General features: G+C 34.2%; 1 protein-coding gene and 1 pseudogene across 1 annotated transcript; one reads left to right on the top strand and one right to left on the bottom strand.

Annotated features, from left to right (window-relative positions):
* The first annotated feature begins 411 nt into the window (after window positions 1–411).
* On the top strand, window positions 412–2945 carry LOC120197700 (RING-H2 finger protein ATL16-like). Its single transcript, XM_039199121.1, has 3 exons — window positions 412–719; window positions 813–928; window positions 2541–2945. The coding sequence occupies exons 1-3, from the start codon at window positions 552–554 to the stop codon at window positions 2806–2808; spliced, it is 552 nt and encodes a 183-aa protein (XP_039055052.1). The 5' UTR covers window positions 412–551; the 3' UTR covers window positions 2809–2945.
* A 6726-nt stretch (window positions 2946–9671) lies between these two features.
* On the bottom strand, window positions 9672–13707 carry LOC120197699 (annotated as a pseudogene).
* Between the last annotated feature and the right edge of the window lie 6915 nt (window positions 13708–20622).

A 20622-nucleotide genomic window follows, 5' to 3' on the forward strand; every position in this document is an offset into this window, starting at 1 on the left:
ATATGTAAATATTAAAGCTAAATATATAATTATATTAATTTTATTAACTGTCATGTCTTCACCTCATATATAAAATAACGGGCAATGACTAAATTAAAAAAATTTAATAATTTTATGGTCTGTTGGATCGCTTTCAAATATTGATGTTCCAGTACCCTTTGTGTTTTTCACTTTCTCTCCCACTTTTCCATCTTTTACTTTCATGTCATATAATAATGGAGTCTCTTTTCACAGAAACTTTGACGACGACGTCGTCGTCTTCTTCTCCAGCGGGTGAAAATCCATAAAATGATTGACACCCTTAGTGTTTCTTTCACCAATCAATGCATGGACCCATCTTTGTCTCCCACACTAAAATCCCCCTTAAGTTATCCGGCCAAACCATTCGTTTCCCATTTCGTTTTCATAGATCCAAAACCAACCACCTCCCAATCCTAAACACCCCCATGTTCGGTCTTCTCTCTCTCTATAATCATCGCTTTGTTTCCTCTATAATTGTCCCTGTCAAGAGTTTTTTTTTGTTCATATACTTTTTTTTTAGGTTTTAATCAATGGCCGGCATGCTTCCTGGTGTTGAATGCGCGAGAAGAAGACGGTTCCATCAGAGCGGAGGCTTATCTGATTCGCCGAGTGCGGCGGTAATTGGCTTAACGAGGAGGTCTTCCTTTTGTTTGTATGCAAGCAACCATGAAACTCACCACACCTCGGTTTCCTCACAGGTATGGTATTTCTTAGAGTATTATATATCCTTTTTTGTTTGTTGATTATGATTGGGAGTAACTTGGGGTTCATTTTCTGGGGGAAAATCAAAGCAAAGGAGCATATCAACTCAGACTTATCAAGATGATAAGCTTGGAGTGGTGGTAAGAGAAGCAAGGGAAAGATTAGATGGAAGGCTGAGATCACAGAGAAAATCACAACCCAAAAGGTATAGTAAATTGAGGAAGACATAATATGAAACGATATCATCAAAGTTTGATTAAATTTTTATTTTTATTTTTTAATATTTTAATTCTAATGTTTTATTTTAAAATAAAAATATATTTTCGTGAATTAGATGCTATTATTCAATAGATAAGTAAACTTTTAAAATTTAGATTTTTTGTCTTGAAATAATGAAATCAAAGTAATAAATTAGCCAAACTTTAAGGTTTTTTTACCTTAAAATAAAACATTGAAGTCAAAATAGTCTAAAAGATAAAAGGTTACTTTTTTCCCTATAATTAATTTTTTGAAAAATGTTTGCCTCATTTTTTAGTATTTGATTAGTAGAAAACATATGATCAATATAATTTACTTTTCCTAGACAACTAAATGTCCTTTAGATTTTTTTTTTAAAATGACTTATGGTCTTATTTTTTGTAAATTATTTTACGAATTTTTCATTTCAAAACATAAACAATCAAAATATTTTTATTTTATATGTTTAATACTAATATATTATTTTAATAAAAATATTAACTATTAAATTATATTTATTGATAATTTTAATAATATAATATACTATTTTTATTAAAATTATAATATTATTAATAATATGTAATATTATAATTTTATTTTAATCACATATATTATATTATTAATATTATTTATAATTTTTATAAAAATAATATTATTGAATTATTGAATATTTAAAATATACTTCTTAAAATATAATAATATTTTTATTTTAATAATATAATTATTAAAATTTTAATGATATTATTATTTTAATAAGTAATTAATATAATTAATAATATATTATTCTTATTTTAATAAAAATATAATAATTTTAATATTTTTATTTATAAAATGATAGATACAATATTTTAATAACAATATCAACATAAATAATATTAAATAAATTATTCTAATATTTTCAAAATAATATTATTATTTATTGATAAATAATATTATTTATTGTATTTGATGTTTATACTAAATTTTTTTTAAAATTTTATCAACCAGTAAAAAATGAATTACATTACATTATCCTAACATCGTAAAATAATTTTCAGGAAATGCAATTCATTTTATGAAATTCATTTTTTCAGAATTTGTTTTCTATGGAAACAAACGACCCAAAATAAAGATTAAAGATATTTTGCAATTAAACATTAAGGATGCTTTTTAATAGGCATCATATCAAAATAAGCCTGACCCTTATTTTTTTTAATATTTTGAATAACAAAGTTTTATTTTAGGGTAAAAAGAATCTTTCATAGATGGAAACTATTAGTAATAAATGATTAATGCTATAAAATTTGGACTTTTTTTATCCTAAAATGAAACATTAAAGATCAAAATATTCTAAAAAAAAGAATAAGGGTTAAAGTAACTATTCAGTCAAATATCACAAATCTTTTTATCCTAAAATAAAATGTTGTGACCTAAATACTCTACAAAATAGAATAAGGACTAAAAGCATCATTTTGGCAAAGGTTGAGAAACTAACTTTGATATTATACCTTTTCAGTATTATGTAATTGAAGAATGTTAATTTATAGTATTGAAAGCTATTATTGCCCCTTGTTTTGGGTACACGACACCAATTATTTCAGGCACAAGAGCAAAGAGATTACCAAGTGTGTGGTGGATCAAGGGGAATTGCAGAGTGAAGTGTATGGAGCAAAGAAGAGGTTCAGCTGGGGTAAACTGAGTTGGAAGGCGATGGAGCAGGATGAGTGTGCGATTTGCTTGGAAAGGTTCAAAGCCGGCGAGAGCCTGGTTCATCCGCCGTGCGCGCACCGGTTTCACTCGAGGTGCTTGGTCCCGTGGCTACAAAATAATGCTCATTGCCCATGTTGTAGAATAGGAATACTACCTTAGCTTCCCACCAAGTTTACTGGTTTTGGTACAGTTTTATTGAAATAAAAAGTGTCATGCCTAAGATGCACTATGTGATGAATACCAGATTGAATGTATCATATGTGTGGAATCTGAAATTAGAAACGTATACCGTATAATCAGAAGCCTTTATTAACTCTTGTACATTCAAGTTATAGACTTATTGCTTCATTATTTCAAATGGTAGCAATAGGTTTCTTTTCTTTCAATATTCTTAAAAAGTATAAGCTTATAATGAGAACTGTTACCTCTTATATTCTAGGTCTAAGGAGTAACGTCTATAAGGTGTGTCTTGTTAATAATCAAGAAATATTTCAAACATATAATATTTTATAATCACTCTAAATTATTAAAAAAATATGAAAGTTTAATTTTTTAAGAAATGTAGAAGTTTAAACCGTGAAAAAAGATGAGGTTGGATAAAAATTGAGGTAAACTATAAGTTTAGTACCCCCAACTATCACTTTTATTTCATTTTAGTCATCCAATTATTATTTTTTTCAAATGGGATCAAGTCCCACGGAGGGCATTTCATAATTCGGAGGTCTCTTACGGAAGTTGCTCTCAACCTGGTGTTGGGGGTAGCCTACTATCTTACCTCCCCCTTACCCCATATATATGGGAAAAAGGGACAGCCATATTTAATGTTGCATTTGGTTTTATTTTGGTCACCTGTAATTAAAAAATTAATAAAACTGTTGAGGTGATATTTTCTTTAAAAAATAATAATGACATGTCATTGTGGTAACACGTCAACATCACCATTAATTTTTTAATCATGGATGATTAAAATGAAACCAAATCATAACATTAGGCATGGTTTTGAAACAAAAAATAGTTGGATGACCAAAATGGAACAAAAGTGATAGTTATGGTACTAAAAATGTAGTTACTAAAGATTGATATAGAATGTTAAGTCAACTTACTTAGCATTATTTGACCATGTCACATTACAGTTGACCAACTCTTTGACTCTCATTGTAACATCCCAAAATCCGGGGTCAGTGATTAAAATGAGAATTTTTGAAATTTGAGGATCAATGTAGGAAAATTTAAAAGCTCAAGGACTTAAAAAGGAATATTTCAATATTGGATTAAATTGTAATTGTGGAAAGATTGAAAGGGTATTATGGTATTTTTCTTTAAAAGATATGTTTTCCCTTTATATAGGAGTAAAACACGTGGGGGGAAGAGTTATCTGGAACTCTCTTATTCTTCTTGCTTTCCTCTTCTTCACGTGTGCTCTAGCTACAAGGTAAGTTGGATTTTTATTGTTGATTTCTTGAATTTCCAAGTGGGTTTTGATTCTTTGAGAGTTAAATAAGCTTAAGGGAAGTTTATATGGGATTTAAACAATAAGATGAGTGAATTAGGAAGAGATTTGTAAAATGAGTTTAAGATGATTTTTTTATATAGAGTGTTTTTAGAGTTTGGATAAGATTTTTGACTTGTCAAGGGTTTAATTAAGAAGTTATAGATAATATAAATGAATTTAGAACACATGGAAAATTGGTGAAATTCTTTGATTCAAGAATTATGGTTAGTTATGAAAGATAATGAAGTGTTATGATGTTTAAAGAGTGTTTGCATGTATATGGATGAGTTTTAAGACATAAGGAAAAATTAAGAAGTAGAATTTGGAGGTAAGTTTTTAATTTTCGGGCTTGAAAATGAAATCTGGGCAAGGGGTATCGGTACCTGTTGAGAGGGTACCGATACTTCAAGGCTATTTTCGAGGATTTGATGCAAGGGGTATCAGTACTTGTATGAACAGTATCGATATCCTATGGATGAGGTATCGATACCTATGTGGAGGGTATCGATACAAGGGGAACTTCGAAGAAAATTTGGTATCAGTAACTGGATAAGGTATCGGTACCATAGCTTAGATGTATCGGTACCCTAAGGGTGGTACCAATACCACTTAAGGGGGAAAGTTGAAAGTGGAGTTTAATTAGTTTATATCGATATGAATCGTATTAAATAGTTTGAATCTCGTCATTCATTAAATTGTGTATTTGTGTAGATATCGATCGGAAGCAAAGTTCTGATAGATCGTCAGAGTAAGATTCTCAAGAGAACAAGAGTTTGGTAGTGTCTATTGAGACCTAGGTGAGTACATGATGATAAGAGTAAGTTATGTTATGGAATTAAGACTTGTGATAAGTCTAATTCCCATATTAGGTTGCATGAGTATGTGAATATAAGTATATAGGGATATGAGGCTTAGATGTATCTGAGTTCATGTATATGTTAAAGGTAAGCGCATTTGTATATGTGATATGTGTGAATACATGTATGTGTGAATATGCCTAGTATGTATTATATGTAGGTGATTTATATGAATATATGATAGTATGAGTCGATGCATGATTAGGATTGTATTATGTGAATGTGCCTCGTTTTCATTACATGTTATGTAACATGCATTTATGTGATATGTGTTATACGAAAATGACCTATGAAACAATACAAGAATGATACCTTGTCTACTTGATAATAAGTCATAAGATTACATGCATATGTAATATAAGTTATAAGATGAGAAAATATGTGTTTACATGTATATGAGAAGATATAAGAACAAGAAACAAGCCTAGGGATATGTGAATATGAAATCGTATGAAAACGTGATATGTGATATGTGATAAGAAGAAATAAGACTCCAAGTGAGTATTACACGATATATGTGATCGGAAGCCATGAGCTTATATGTGTATATGATATGAATATGTAAAAGTGTGATAATATAATAACAATGCCCGTGTTATGTATTATGAGAGCTAGGGGTATAGTTGGCATGCCAAGAGTCGAGGGTTCTACGTGGTCCTTCGGGACATATGTGTTTTATGTGGTCCTTCGGGACATAGTGGTCATTCGGGACAAATTATATGCGCCCCTAGTGGGAATTATATGAGCTGTGGTGAAAGCATATGTGCACAACCTCTATGTACTCACATACCTTAAGTTCTCAAAAGTATACATGGGCTTTCAAGATAATAACTAACTTGCTATGATAATTTGTGTGTTCTTTTGTGAAATTGGTATTTGTGCTATACGATGTGTATAAATAATAAGTTCATGATAGTAATAATAATTCATGCATTGTGGTGAAGATAGGCATGTGTATATGTTAATTATATACACATATGATAGAAAATAATTAGTGATAATAAAATAAGTAACGATAAGCATGATAATGATGATTTAAGTATGTATACAAGTATGATGTTTTATTACATGATATGTACATGCATTTGTTAGTTTACAGACGTATTTACATGTCTCACTAAGTCTATGACTTAGCGTGTGATTGTTTCACACGTAGGATTCAAGAAGTTCGCAGAGAAGATAGTGAGGAGAAAATATAGCTTCTACAAAGATCAGATAAGAAGGATTTACCAGGTCTTTTTGTTGTATTATATTATTGGCATGTATTTAAAGAATTTAATGGTAAAAGCTCTGAACTGTTTTGTAAACTTTTGATTAATATATGTAAATTATTTCGTATGCTTAAATTTTATATGAAATTTCCTCTATTTTTGATATAAGAAATGGTTTGAAAAGTTGATGTGACATCTCAGACTCGTATTCGGATCGGATACGGGTTGGGGGTGTTACACTCATGTGAGAAAATATTCATGAATCGATTCATTTAATCAAATTTATTAGAGAAAAAGAAGAGATGAAGCATTATGTTCGTTCAATCATCTGAGAGAAAAGAGATACCATAGTATGATTTTTTTTTAGAGAAAAAAAGAAGAGAACCAAGAATATTCGAGAAAAAAGAGAGAAAATTAAAAATTTAAGAGGCATATAAAAAAATCGTTTTTTACTTAGAAACCTACAACAGTCATGGACATACAACCAATGTACAAATCCAATATAAATTCTCTCATTTTTCTTTTCTCTCTCCATTTTTCTAGGTTTCCTTAGAAATCATGAAAGGATAACTTTTGTATACAACACCATGTTATGATCCACCCAGAGAAAGAAATAACAAGATTTGACCATCTTCTTTTCAAGATTTCGGCCATCTAAGAAACTCCTCTTACAATTGTTATTCGTTCAAGTTACGGTCATCTGAGCTTGATGTATATAATTTAATAATGGTATGTTGATTTGGTCTTTCATCTTCATCTCCACTCTTAAAAAATTATTTTTAATGCGTGAGGAAAATCAATTGAGATTTCACTTACCTAATTAATTAACTATTGTGTGCCTTAATATTTAAGATAGAAGTAGGCTTTGTGTTGGGTGTTTTTTTTTTTTTTTTTTGAGTGATTGTGTTGGGTGAATTCCAGGTAAACAATGTGGCATTTCTTCATCATAGAGTTTCATTCATTTTACATCAATCGGATTGATTCATTTGGCCCACCCTCCTAATGTCGTTTTATCTAGTGGGACGACTACTTTGATTTAATATCTCAAGGTATGCTCTTCAATTTCGAGTATATAATATATATATATAGTTTGGTGTAAAATCATTATCATGGTAAATTATATAATATAAAAACTTTAAGTTCATATTTTATTTTGTTTTAAATCTCCTCCTCCTCCTCCCCCTCCTCCTCCTCCTCCTCATCATCATCATCATCATCATCATCATCATCATCATCATCATCATCATCATCATCATCATCATCATGCATTATAAGAGTTCTAAGTTGATATTTTATTTTATTTTAAATTATATAGATTATATATTAAGGTAAAAGGACATATGAGATTTTTGTATTTAAAAAAAATTAATGCCGCACCAATCAAGTTATCTCAGTGGTTAAAAGAATAATTGTTATTCCTAGAGGTTACATGTTTGAGCACCAGAGACTGCAAGATATTTGAACATTCATTATCAAATAATGAGAGTTTTTAGAACAGATACTAACGTTTGTATGCACCCTAAATAACTAAAAAAATTAATGAAACTTGAATTATATTTTGTATTGTTTGTGATCTTTGAACTCCGAAATAAATTTAATCTTATCCTTTGGTCAATGTTTCTCTTTTTTTAGCATTGAAATATTAGTATGACAATTTATGATACTACTGTAATGATTTACATTACTAAAGTGAAGATTTATAATGATTGATGATGTGAAATAACAAATTACAAAAGAAAATAATAATAAATACTCTTTTCGCCTCACTAAATATGTTTCTTTTGTTTTTTTAAGAGTGTCCAGTTGAAAATGTTCTATTATAAAAGTCAACAAACAATTACATATATTTCCTTTTTTATCTTAATATGTCTCACTCTTTTTCACTTATTAAAATAAATCAATCAAATTTATCAATCAATTTTTTAGGATAATATTTTCTTTTTTCTCTCAAATTTATTTTTTAAATTATATATATCAATATAAGATATAAATTTATGACGAAAATAGTATGAAATTTGAAATTCGAAATTCAAAGTTACTTTATATCAATCCGAGACCTATTTCATGAACAAATAATTAAATAGATAAGAAACTGACAAGGAAAGTTAGCCTGACCTAAATGTGACTTTAACATATTTATTTCAAGGGTTAAATAAAAATAAGTGTTTGAATTTTAATTAAAAATTATTTTAGTGTCTGAAGAATTTTTCACTAAAAATAGGTGTTTAATTTTTATAAAGTTATACATTTAAGTGCCAGTCATTAAAAATCGTCATTATCTGACTGTTAAGTGATATGTGTCACATCTTGATAATTTTGAGAATTTATTTAAAAATAAAAAATATTTTTTTTGTAAAAAAAAGAGAACAGTGCCCCCGCGGCGGGCTCCCTCTCCTCCTTCCCCTGCCTCCTACAATGGGTCGTCGGTCGATCGTCAGTCGGTCGGCGGTGAGTATCACCGCCACTGTCATCAGTACCGGCGTCGACCTCCGGTGACCTTTCGCCGTAAGTTGCCGCTGTTTGCAGTGGAGAAGAGTTCAAAGTGTAGTCGGATTTTAGGCCACCGTCGCTATTTTTCGTCGATTCCAGCCGATCCTAGCATTCATATGCTATGTCGTCACCACCATTCAAACCACCGTCCAATTTCACTCAAAATCATCTTCGTCGTCGCTCCGTCGATGCTCCTCCGGTGTTTCACCATGGTAACGGGGGTGAGATTTTTTTAAAATTTTTTAATTTCATTAAAATTTTGGGGTTTTTTTATAAATAAATTAAGTTTTTTTTAAAATATATTTTTCATAGAAAAATAATATTTTTATTATTAAAAATAAAAAATTAACAGTAAGTACTTAAAAGTGTAATTAAAAAAATTAAGCATAATTTTTAGCGAATTTTTATGCACCAAATTATTTTTTAAGATAAAATTAGATCTTATTTTTGTATTAAGCCTTATTTCAATAATTGCAGTAGCGCATCTGATCTTTCTTTTCTTTTTTCAGAATAGTGGATCTGTTTCTTTTCTTTTTTCAGAATAGTGGATCTCGGATGTTCTAATTTTTTAATACTTGTTTAAAATTAGGATGAGTTAGATTCATCCTAATTGTTTTTTATAAACATTTTTTTAGAAATATGAAGTTTTTTTTAAAAAATATAATATGAAATTGAAATGATAAACGATAAATGACTCATAGTTACGGTTTTTAAAATAATATATATATATATAAATATGAATAAAATCTAATTACACACTAATTTTTTAAATTTTACATAGATTTAAACCTATTAAATGAGTAAAAATAAACATCTAAAATTAATAATTAAAAATGAAAATATATTCACTGATATACGCACTAGACTCATCAGTGATATAACAAGTTATATAAGGAAAAATGTTATTATACAGTATAAAACTTTCCTATAATTCATGGTATATAGAGAAATATATATATATCATGAGTGCTATTGTTAATAGAACATTTAGAATTTGTACAAGAATTCATTACTATTTAGTAGGAGTATATGCATATGTACAGTTTGATCAAAGAGAGGGAATCTCAGAGTTCAAGATCGATGATTCCACGCCCCGACGGACGTCGCCTCTGCAAAGCGGGCACACTCTACAAAACGGAGAGAAAGAGGTAGGTCAGTTTCGCAAAAGAGAAAGGGTGGAGCCGGTAACATATAGGGTGGAAGTAAAGATACCCATGTATCTCTTTTAGCCATTTATCGACGCAAGACATATGAAACTCGTGCTGGCAAGGCAGAACTCTTATTTTGTCCCCGTCATCGTATTCGGCCAGGCATATATAACACCTATACATGTGGTTACAGTAGCAATAGTGAAGAAAAGCATGTTATTAAGGAAGGCCAATCAACAAGCATTGTTAATCTGCAAGAACATAGAAAGAACTTACTGTTCAACGGCATCCACGGTCTCAGCTGCATCCACTTTTTCGTGTCGTCTGAGAGGGAAAGAATTAACAACAGATTCCGGGGCCGGGAGAGACACCATAGACAGAGAAAGTGATGCTGGCTGGCGATGAATGTCATCCAAAACCTGCAAATTTTCATTTTGACAGAAAATAAATGAGGTGAACTTCTGGAACTCCGTACGTGCCTATAGATATCACAGGCAACAACGACATCAATGTTGATCATTACTACTTTCCGTTTTACTAGCATGAAAATTGCAATTCGCCTCGCATATATACACTCACCTCATTATAGTAGACATGATATATAAAATCTTTCTCAATAAGAAAAAGGATACGCATCTCAAATGGGAAGACAGCATTTTAACATCCAGAATACAACAATAACGACATTGAAGTCCTTGTACCAATATTCAATTCATTCTTCCCTATCGACAAAATCTAACTAGGTCGTTATCAACAAGCAACTTTATAATTTGGTATAATTTGTCCTACAAGATCAACTTATGAAAGAACAAGGGACGGAAGATGACAAAACGACACAAAACACAATGCGTTAGCAATAGACAGGAGAAAAGCAAGCTGATAAAGGAAAACTACCTCAAAGAGAGCCTCGGCAAGCATAACTATCCGTGATATACTTGCACGAGCACTAGACTCGTCAGTCATCAAGAGAGAATCACATGATCAGGTGCCATCAGGGTGGAGTCCAGATGGGCAAAATGTAGCTTGCTGACTATTTTCATCATGTCCATGACGCAGCCTTTCCCATATCTGTAAAACCAAATAAGGTAGCTCATACAAATTGCACAAATTTCTGTAGTCGAAGTGCTTTGCAACTAAGTACCTCCGATCTTGAGTGTCGTCTTCGTTCATTAAAGCTGTTTAGCCTAGTGCTGAGGTAACCAGAATTACCCCTGAGCCATCATAAAAGAAATCACCACTGAAATCAAGGAGCCACCTGTCATGAAATCCAATATCATCACTATCATCTGTTGAGAGGAAAATGGATGGAGAATCATTAAGTCTTCTGGAGCTGCGTCTTGAATATGCATCCCAAAAAAATCTTCTACTATTCCTCCTGGCTTCACGACTACTTGTATCAGCACTGGCACCAGATAAGATATTGGAAGAGATACTCACAACATCAACGTGAAGCACACTTCCATCTCCCTGGCTCCGTTCCCTATTGGATACAAGAAATCCTACACCTGAAGGTACAGCCTCTCTAATTGATTCACCTCCTAGTGATTGGAAAGACACTGATTCAGAGGCATAATGAGCAGAATCAGAAGCAGAGTTATGGACTGTTGTTCCTGCGCCCAACTGATTCTCAATCGGTACCCCATGCAAATATGAATCTTCGAGCCCTTGAGAAGACAAAATACTTGGCCCAGGACAGACCTGAGATGCATCCTTGTTTGCAATTTCTAAGCGACTGGCTGCATCCTCATTAGCCGAAAGATTTATTGAGACAGGGGCTGAATATTGTTGTTCTTTTACGAAAGAACTAGCTGAAGCACTACTATCCCTATGAGATTCACCGTGACTATAATAAGAGGTTACCTCAGGAGAAACTAACCCCGAGCTTTCATTCAAGCATTTTCTAGTGTTACTTGTTCCTACACCTGCCGAACCACCTTCAATGTATGGAACTCCAGAGGCTGAGGTACTGCTTTCAGACGAAATTCCGGTTTCGGTACCTGTGCTACTGAACCTAGTTTCCATACTGCAGATCGAACTAGATTCCTCCAGGGGATGGACCATGTTGGTAATTTGGTCACAATGTTCTGAAGATTTTAGTATTTCAGCAGGATAATCTTCCATCTACATCAAAAGAATGTATTGCATCATTCGCTGCAGCATACGCTAAAGCTTCCATGTGAAATGCTTAGGGTACAATCTAAATATAAAAAAAATATATATATTCCAAGGCATGAACTTGTTCATTAACATGCGATCCACAAGACATTTTCTGGTGCTAACAGAGTTCAGAATTCACTTGACTTTGCATCCTCAACAAAGACTTCATAATATTCTCTCGACCACCCAGGTCTGGGCAACAGTTACACGATGCTCAACCCACGGCCAGAAAGAGATTCTTTACTGCCTCCTGTCTACATCTTCGAACCGAGAGGAAAGCTAAAACAGTTAGGCTACCTCGTGAAATTTTAACTAAAAATGAACTTATATGGGGACAAAAGTGGTGCTCTTAAAAGAACAAGTACAAAAATCAATTGGAAAAAAAATACTTGCTAAATCAATGCATATCTCCAAGATTAGATGTTGCTAATTTAAGCTAATTTTCAAAAACAACCAACTACTCAGCATAGTGTAATGCTGAAGACATTGCACTTCTTTTATTCTTCCCTCCATATATAAGATACAATGGCAACTAATCCAAGCAAAGATAAATGAAACTGATATTCTCTTCCGAAAGAGAAAAATACACTTTATAACTTTGAACACAGTTACACTAACTTTAAAACTTGCAAGCGAAGGGGACAGCTTCGTTCTGCCAGCCTAAAGTAAAGGTTACTGCTCACATTTCGTACAACGGCACTGCATAACAAGCTTACTTTTCTTGGGACAAGAAGGTGCAAGAACTGGTAAATATTCTTTAGTCGAAAACAAAGTCTGACGCAACATGAGAACCAAATTCCGCAAGCAGCCGGATTCTTCAGTTTTCCTTAATAACATTCCCCTTGATTAAGCTATGGGCTCACAAACTACATCATTCAAACATATGCATAAAACCTTCTTCTAGCCCAGTATTTCATAAAGAAACTTTCTTGATTTTTAGAAGGATTACTAACATATCAAGTAAAGCACAATTTAGAAAGAAGAAAACATTAGAATTTGCAGTTCTTAAACAGAGATGATCAAGATAAAAAGTCAATAGAGGATAAACCTGTCTATTTGGTTTGCAGAAAGAAATCAAAATGTAATTAAATCCGAATATGGATCGTTCCATTTTTCGGTCCGATCATTCGATTTCATTCCTAGTTCAAAGGATTAACCAAATTAGGTAACTTTGATCTACGCAACCAGATTAATAGCTTTCTTCGACCCTGACTTGAACAAGACGACTTGAGATGAAAAATAAAATCAAAACATGGAACGTCAAGCATGTATTAAGCGAAAACAGTGAAGAAATTTTTTTGACCCTAAAAAAAACCCAAATTTATCTGAAAGATGATATTTTGGCAGGAATGGAGAGAAATTAAGAAAATGGAGGCATTGAGATGTTGATTTGAAAGTTCAAAATCAAGAATATTCATCCATACATAATTCATCAATCAAAACAATCAATCTCAAATCATCCAACAAGAAAGGGGGGGGGGAAGCGAAAGTTTCAAAGGTAAATTACATCGAGAGGAGCATGAGAAGAAGATGAACCACAGATGAAGAGAGAAGAGAGTCTTGAAAACGTTTAGGTGGGCGATTAAGCCTCAAGGATGACGGCTTCGACCGCATTCGACTGCTACTCGACCCCATTTCAACCCTTCTTCTTCAAAAGCTGAAGAAACAAGAATTTTCTGGTGGATGGTGGGTTTTTTATTTAATTTCTTTTTGAAGGGTTAATGAAGTTGATAATAACTGATAAGGGAAAGAAGACCCGATTCAAAGTTTAAGAAACGAATTATTTTGTGGGCACCAGCAGTAAGAAAGAACAAGGAAGAAGCTTGGTTCAGACAAAAGACAGTACAGTACAGTACAGTGCCTTGTGTTTTGTATTTTGTTTTTGTACCCTGAATTTTCCACTCATCCAATTTGTTATTCAGTCCTTTTTTGGTTCAAATTTCAGGGTTTAAATCATATCCTAATAATGTCATATGTAATTTTTGAGAAATTTAATTCTTTTTAATAATTTAATATTATAAAATAATATATACTTAATTTTTTAATTTATCCAAATTATTTGGCGTTTTTCTAAAAAAATCACCGGTGACCGGTATATTTATCGATCTAATACCGGTCAGATTATATTTCCGATATAACACCGTAGCAGTAAAGCTCTCTCTCTGTCCCGCGCTATATGCTGATTTGGCGCCACGTAGAATATAGCGCGCCCCTGATCCAAGCTATACGTCACGTAGGGGTATAGCGATGCCCCTGCTCAGCGCTATACCTGGGTATGAATTATATTTAGCGCGGACCCTGGTCCGCGCTATACCTTTTATCTGAATAATTACATATAGCGCGGTACAGGTACCGCGCCTTATATGGTTATAAATACCCTTCACTCCCGGTTAAGTTTCTCACATCTCTCCTCTCAACTTATAAATTAATACAACAATTCCGTCAACGAGTAATAATTCTGGTAATTTTCTATATTTGATTTAGAAGTTCGTGTGATTTTTCGTTATAAATTTTGTTATAAATTTTTTTATTATACTTATTGTTTATTATGATTATTTGAAAAAAATATTATACTAATTATTTTCAATTAATTTTTTGTGTTTGTAAAATTGAAAAGCATTAGCATACGTCAAAATAGTTTTGCGGTACAGATAATAATATAAAATTATATTATTTAAATTATTTACGTTGATGTGTAAAAAATTTATTGTGTTATATTTTCGTTCATATATAATTTATTTAATCAGGTTTGTTTCAGTTATTTTTTTTTTGCAGATATAATATTGCCGCACTTTTAAACTCAAAAAATGGCGCGACTTTCAGCTATTGTTTATTATGATTGTGAAATTCGAGAAGATGAAACCGGCGTTGTTTTCATATCAAATGAGCGTGTTAAAATATCATTCAAGAGAAACATAATGTTTGAAGAGCTGATAACGAAGATTTCGAGGAATATTCATGTTGGAAGTAATAGAAGAATATCGTCGTTGTAGTACAGATTTCCAACATCATTGTTGCCATTAACTTATACAACGTTCGAACTTTCAAACAATGATAATGTTCAAATGATGGTTGAAGCTCAAAGTAATTATTCAGACGCCGCTATTGAGATGTATGCACATTTTGTTCAAGTTCGTGATGTTCGGGATCAATCATTAAGCTCCCACTATGGGTTGGCTGAACAAGTTGATCAAGTTGACAGCCAGACTACAATAATGTGTAATGATTTTAATGCCATAATGGGGAGACATTCATCCGCAACTCCTTACGATATGTACTGAGGTGGGTCCATGAACAATCTGTATGGCAACACCGCGTCCAGTTTAAGGGGAAGGCATTTATCTGCAAATTTCTTTAACCATATGGAGATGCAATCGACGCAACCATCTGTGCAGTTTCCATTTGACACGATGGCTTCAAGCTCCAGGGGGAGACATTCGACTGCGAGCTTTTTCGATCTTAATGTCGATATGCCTTCCAATTCAAGGGGAAGGCTTGCAAGTAGTAGGTTCTTCGACCTAAATGTGGAGAGCATGGAAGAACCATCATCTCCACCAGAAGAACCGCTTCGTGAGCCTAGTGCGGATGGTGCTGAGACTGGAGTATTCATTCACCCAGAATCACCGCAATTCAACTCTGATGATGATGAAGTTCCAGGAAATGTAGCACAAACTGACCCTCATGCACACATGTATGAAGCTGATTATGGTGCAATGTACGGGCCAGAATTTGCGGATATGCCTCATCTCGATGACTATGGATATTACTCATCAATAAATAATGGTGAGTTATATTTAGGAATGGAGTTTTCAAGCAAAGAAGAAGCGGTGATGGTTATAAAATATTACAATATCCGTAATTCTATTCAATCCAGAGTCAATCGATCGACGACCGAAAAATATGTATGCTATTGTGCCCGACGCGAAAATGGATGCAATTGTATGGTTCGCGTATCGAAAATGAAGAGGAAAAACAATATATGGGAACTAACAGTATACGACGGTCCTCACACATGTTGTGCTGGAGGGGTCAACCAAGATCATCCCAACTTGGACTCTAAAATGATATGCCAAGCCATCATGCCCATGGTAAAAACAAGCTCTCATATAGTTGTTGCAGTGTTGATTTCAGCTATACAATCGCAGTATGGGTACACTGTCTCCTATAAAAAAAAGCTTGGTTGGCAAAACAAAATGTCATTGTCAAACTTTATGGCGAATGAGATACATCTTACAACGAACTTCCAGGTTGGTTTAGGCTGGTCCGGACATTGAATCATGGGATAATTGTGGACTTCGAAACCTCTTATGCATACCATAATGATCGAGTTCTTCGCGATTGAAGCCAATTCTATCGGGTTTTTTAGAGTTACCCACAGTGCATTAATGTTTCCAAATACTGCAAGCCTGTGGTCCAGATCGATGAGACTTTCTTGTATGGAAAATAAAAGCAAGTTTTATTATTGGCAGTTGTCCAAGATAACAATCGCAACATTCTTCCAGTTACTTTTGCTCTTGTCAAATGAGAAGATACAAATTATTGGGATTTTTTCCTCCGAAATTTACGTGCACATGTTATCACGAGGGAAAACATCTGTGTCATTTCAGATCGCGGAGCTAGGATCAAAACAATAATGGAGTCTTTGGGTCCAATGTGGCAACCACCCTTTGTCCAACATAGGTATTGTCTCCGACATATTGCTACGAACTATCATGGAAGGTACAAGAAGAATGATGAGCGTCAATTAATTGTGTGCATGGGTAAGTGAAACTGATGTAGTTTGTTTTCTTTCAATCATTTTAATTTTGCAAAGAAAGCAAGTTAGTAAGTTATACATATTTTGATCAGGTTACGAACTACTTCCTCGAACGTTTGAATTAATGCTTCAAGATTTGCTGGCGAAGAACGAGGAAGGATACGATTATATCAGCCTCATTGATAAAGAAATGTGGACGAACACATATGATGGTGGATATCGATATGGACACATGACGACCAACTTGGCTGAGGCAATCAACTCAACCTTAAAGGGTGCACGTCACTTACCTCTAGCGGCTTTGGTAAAAACTACACATTTTCGTTTGGGGGCGCTTTTTGCGAAGCTCGGGGGACAAGATCAAACTTGGATGCAAGGCGGTCATATCTATCACCCTAGATTAGTTGCAGATCTACAGAAAAAAATTGATGCATCAAATGGAATGTCTGTAACAAGCTTCTCTAGAAGGCATGAAATGTTTCGTGTCGCAGAGTTGCTGCGACCTCTTCAAGGGATTGAAGTTGTGTCGTTAAGAGTAAATCTAAGGGACAGAACGTGCGACTGCGGGTTTTTTCAAGCTCTGAAGTATCCATGCTCTCATGTGATAACAGCTTGCTCGCATACACGTCAAGACTATAACCATTTTATATATCCTGTATACCTACTATCTGAAGTTTTTAAGGTATACGAATTTGAGTTTCCCCCCATAGATAATGACAAAGATCCTGATGAGTTTCAAGATTGGCTTCCGATTGTACCAAATCCGAGTTTATTGAGGGAGCGTGGTCGTCCAAAATCCAATCGAATTCATTGCGATATGGATATTCGAGAAATATCTAAACAAGACAGAAGATGTGGGCATTGTAGAAACCCAAGACACACTAGAAAAACATGTCCACTTATGTTGTCATCAAGTAACAATTGATGAGGAAATGATGTATTTGTTTATCAAATAATAATTCTTGTACTTTAATTTGCATTTACTTCAAGTTAATGTCATTCGATAATCGTTGATGAAGATTAAAAAAAATGAACACAATCATTAAATTTTATTAAACTAATAACAATTTGGTATTTGAATATAATTTAAATACAAAAAACTTACAATAAGAATTAAATGGTAAATGATAACCAAATTACAATAACTGATATTAAATGGTAATAAACAAAATTAATTGAAATACATTAAAAAAATCCAACAAATTTAACAAAATAAAGTAAGTATTAAATGAGAAATAATAAAAAACTACAATTTAACAAAATAAAGTAAATACAAATATAATATAAAAAAACTATCGATGCCTATGACGCGAATGTGTTCCGCAGGGCGGTGGTTGTCAGTCTCGAGGAGGATTTCTTCATATCACTGGTTCTGACTCCTCGCTGTCATCATCATCACCATCGTCGTCATCGTCGTTTTCGTCCTGAGCAGGTACATTAGGTTGATGAGTAGTTGATGAAGATGAAGCAGCTCCATAGAATAAGGACCCTGGAGGTATATGACTGAATATCCCACTGGCCTGCGAAAACTGGGAAAACTCATAAAACCCAGACATCGCTGAGTGTAAAAACTGTACAGGAAGTGTCTGTGTTGCGGCCATGGGTGATGAGGCTGAACCCGCCAGATATCCAGTATATGAACCCCAAGTCGGATATGCAAACATAGACCCATAATAGCCTCCAGGAGGTGTCATCTGTGACGGTGGCGGCGGCGGGGGTCATAAAACCAGGTAAAGGCGGCGGCGACATCTGGTAATGGAAAGGCGGCGACATCATATATGGTTGCGGCATCATAAATGGCTGCGGTGGCTGCTGTGAAGGTCCTGCTGGTGCAGCTGAGGATGAACCGGAAGTACCTGCTCTCTGTCCACGAGTCGGGGGACGATGGTGCTGTGTCGGTGAACGTCTCTGTCGACGTCGCTGAAAGGTCTGCCCTCGTGCATCATCGGGAAGCAGAAACAGTTTCCCGTTACTGTTGAACCACACATAATAATCGTCAGCAACTATCAAGAGGTCATAAAAAATGGGCTCTCTACTGGGAAGGCGCCGATGTCGATCCTCCCACAACACGACCCACACATGATACCTCACCAGCCAATCTGTATCTGTCTTGCCGCGTCTATCTAAGCTATGCAACTTGTCCATATTGCGAGGTGCTTCCGGAATTGGTTGAAAACAACCAAACTGCCGGAGCACGCGATCAGTAGAGTGCCACTCGACGATTGCATAACAAATCAGAGGGACCATCACCATCCAAACATCTAATGGGCCCCTCAACTCAGGTGGGATCACCGTCTTCACATCATCAGTATAATATGGCACCCATTCAAACTAAAACAAATATTATATATTTTTTTTATCAAAATAATAATCTAATTATATAACTATAATCTAAAATCAAATTTTAAACATTAAAATTCATACTTGTGTTCCAGCCTTCTGATCGATTAGCACCCTAATTTTTTTCTAAATCGTCAGGTAGCTCCTGATGATTTTTCCTATCAGTGGACCACCTATTCAAGGAAAAAAAATTATTATACGCTGTATAAAATTATTAATATACAAAATTAGTTTTATAATTACCTCAGAAGTAGTGGAAATACGAATGGATTCTTCACAACGGGACATAAAAAAAGGCAATCGATACCATGCCCAAGACTACAGCAGCAGGAGACATCCGCCGATAGCATTACGCCTGTAGTCAGTGGCTCCACACATCTCCCTGTACAACAAAGCCAAAACTGCTGAGTCCCAACTGAATGATTCGGCCAGACGAAAGTCGCTAAGATGTCGCAATCATATGCAGTGAACTAGGTTGTGCGATTTGTCCGGCATCAGCAGCCCTCCTATCAACTGCAGTATGCATGCCTATGCATACATCTTAACTTCATCCTCAGAGGCGTCTGCGCTCAACTCCCGAAAATTGGCATCTAACCAATTTAACGGTATCCTACCTCCGATAAAACTTTCCGGGACACGTCCTAGATTATCCCAGTACAAAGTAGTCCAGGAACCCTACGAGATCCCTGATATCACATCTCCATCCACCGGAAGCCCTAGGTACATAGCAACATCCTCAAGTGTAATCGTGCACTCTCCGCACAGAAGATGGAATGTGTGGGTCTCCGGCCTCCACCGCTCCACTAAGGCAGAAATAAGGTCTGATTCTATCTTACAGTGACCCTGATATCTACCTATATAACCAAATCCAGCCTCTACTAAATACGGCAAGACACGGCTAGGTATCACTAACTTAAGATTCCTAATAAAAAGATCTAATACACGGTCCTTCTCCTAAAATTAAATAATTACACAAATTAATTCTTAATCTAATAGTCATGCATTAAATAAATCAACAAATTATTACAAATAATTTAAATTAAATTAAAACGTTAAAATGTTATAGTATCAGCAAAGTGTCGAGATATATGATTTCCATCCAAGCGAAGTAGACCGCCTTCCATTATATATCTGCAAAAAAATTATATTAGTAAAATATTAAATAAAGTAAAATGCTTAAATAAATTAAATACATAATATTAAAAATATTATAAAATATACCTTAAATAGAGAGAGTATTTGAGAGAATATGGTGTGATGAAAGTAATAGAGGATGGAGGTATTTATAGGGAGGATTGGGAGGTAATTAAAGGTATAGCGCCCCCTGTATTGCGTTATATCTCACGTGTCAGATAAACACTATAGTGCGGATCAGGGGCCGTGCTATACTCACGTGTAAGTCATGTCAGCGTATAGCGCGGTACAGGGGGCTCGCTATACCCCACGTGATGCCAAATCAGCATATAGCGCGGGGCAGGGAGTGCGCTTTACTGCTACGGGTGTTAGATCGAAAAATATAACA

The sequence above is a fragment of the Hibiscus syriacus genome, unplaced genomic scaffold (genome assembly GCF_006381635.1).
Source record: "Hibiscus syriacus cultivar Baekdansim isolate YM2019G1 unplaced genomic scaffold, ASM638163v2 tig00117048_pilon, whole genome shotgun sequence".
Taxonomy (NCBI): domain Eukaryota; kingdom Viridiplantae; phylum Streptophyta; class Magnoliopsida; order Malvales; family Malvaceae; genus Hibiscus; species Hibiscus syriacus.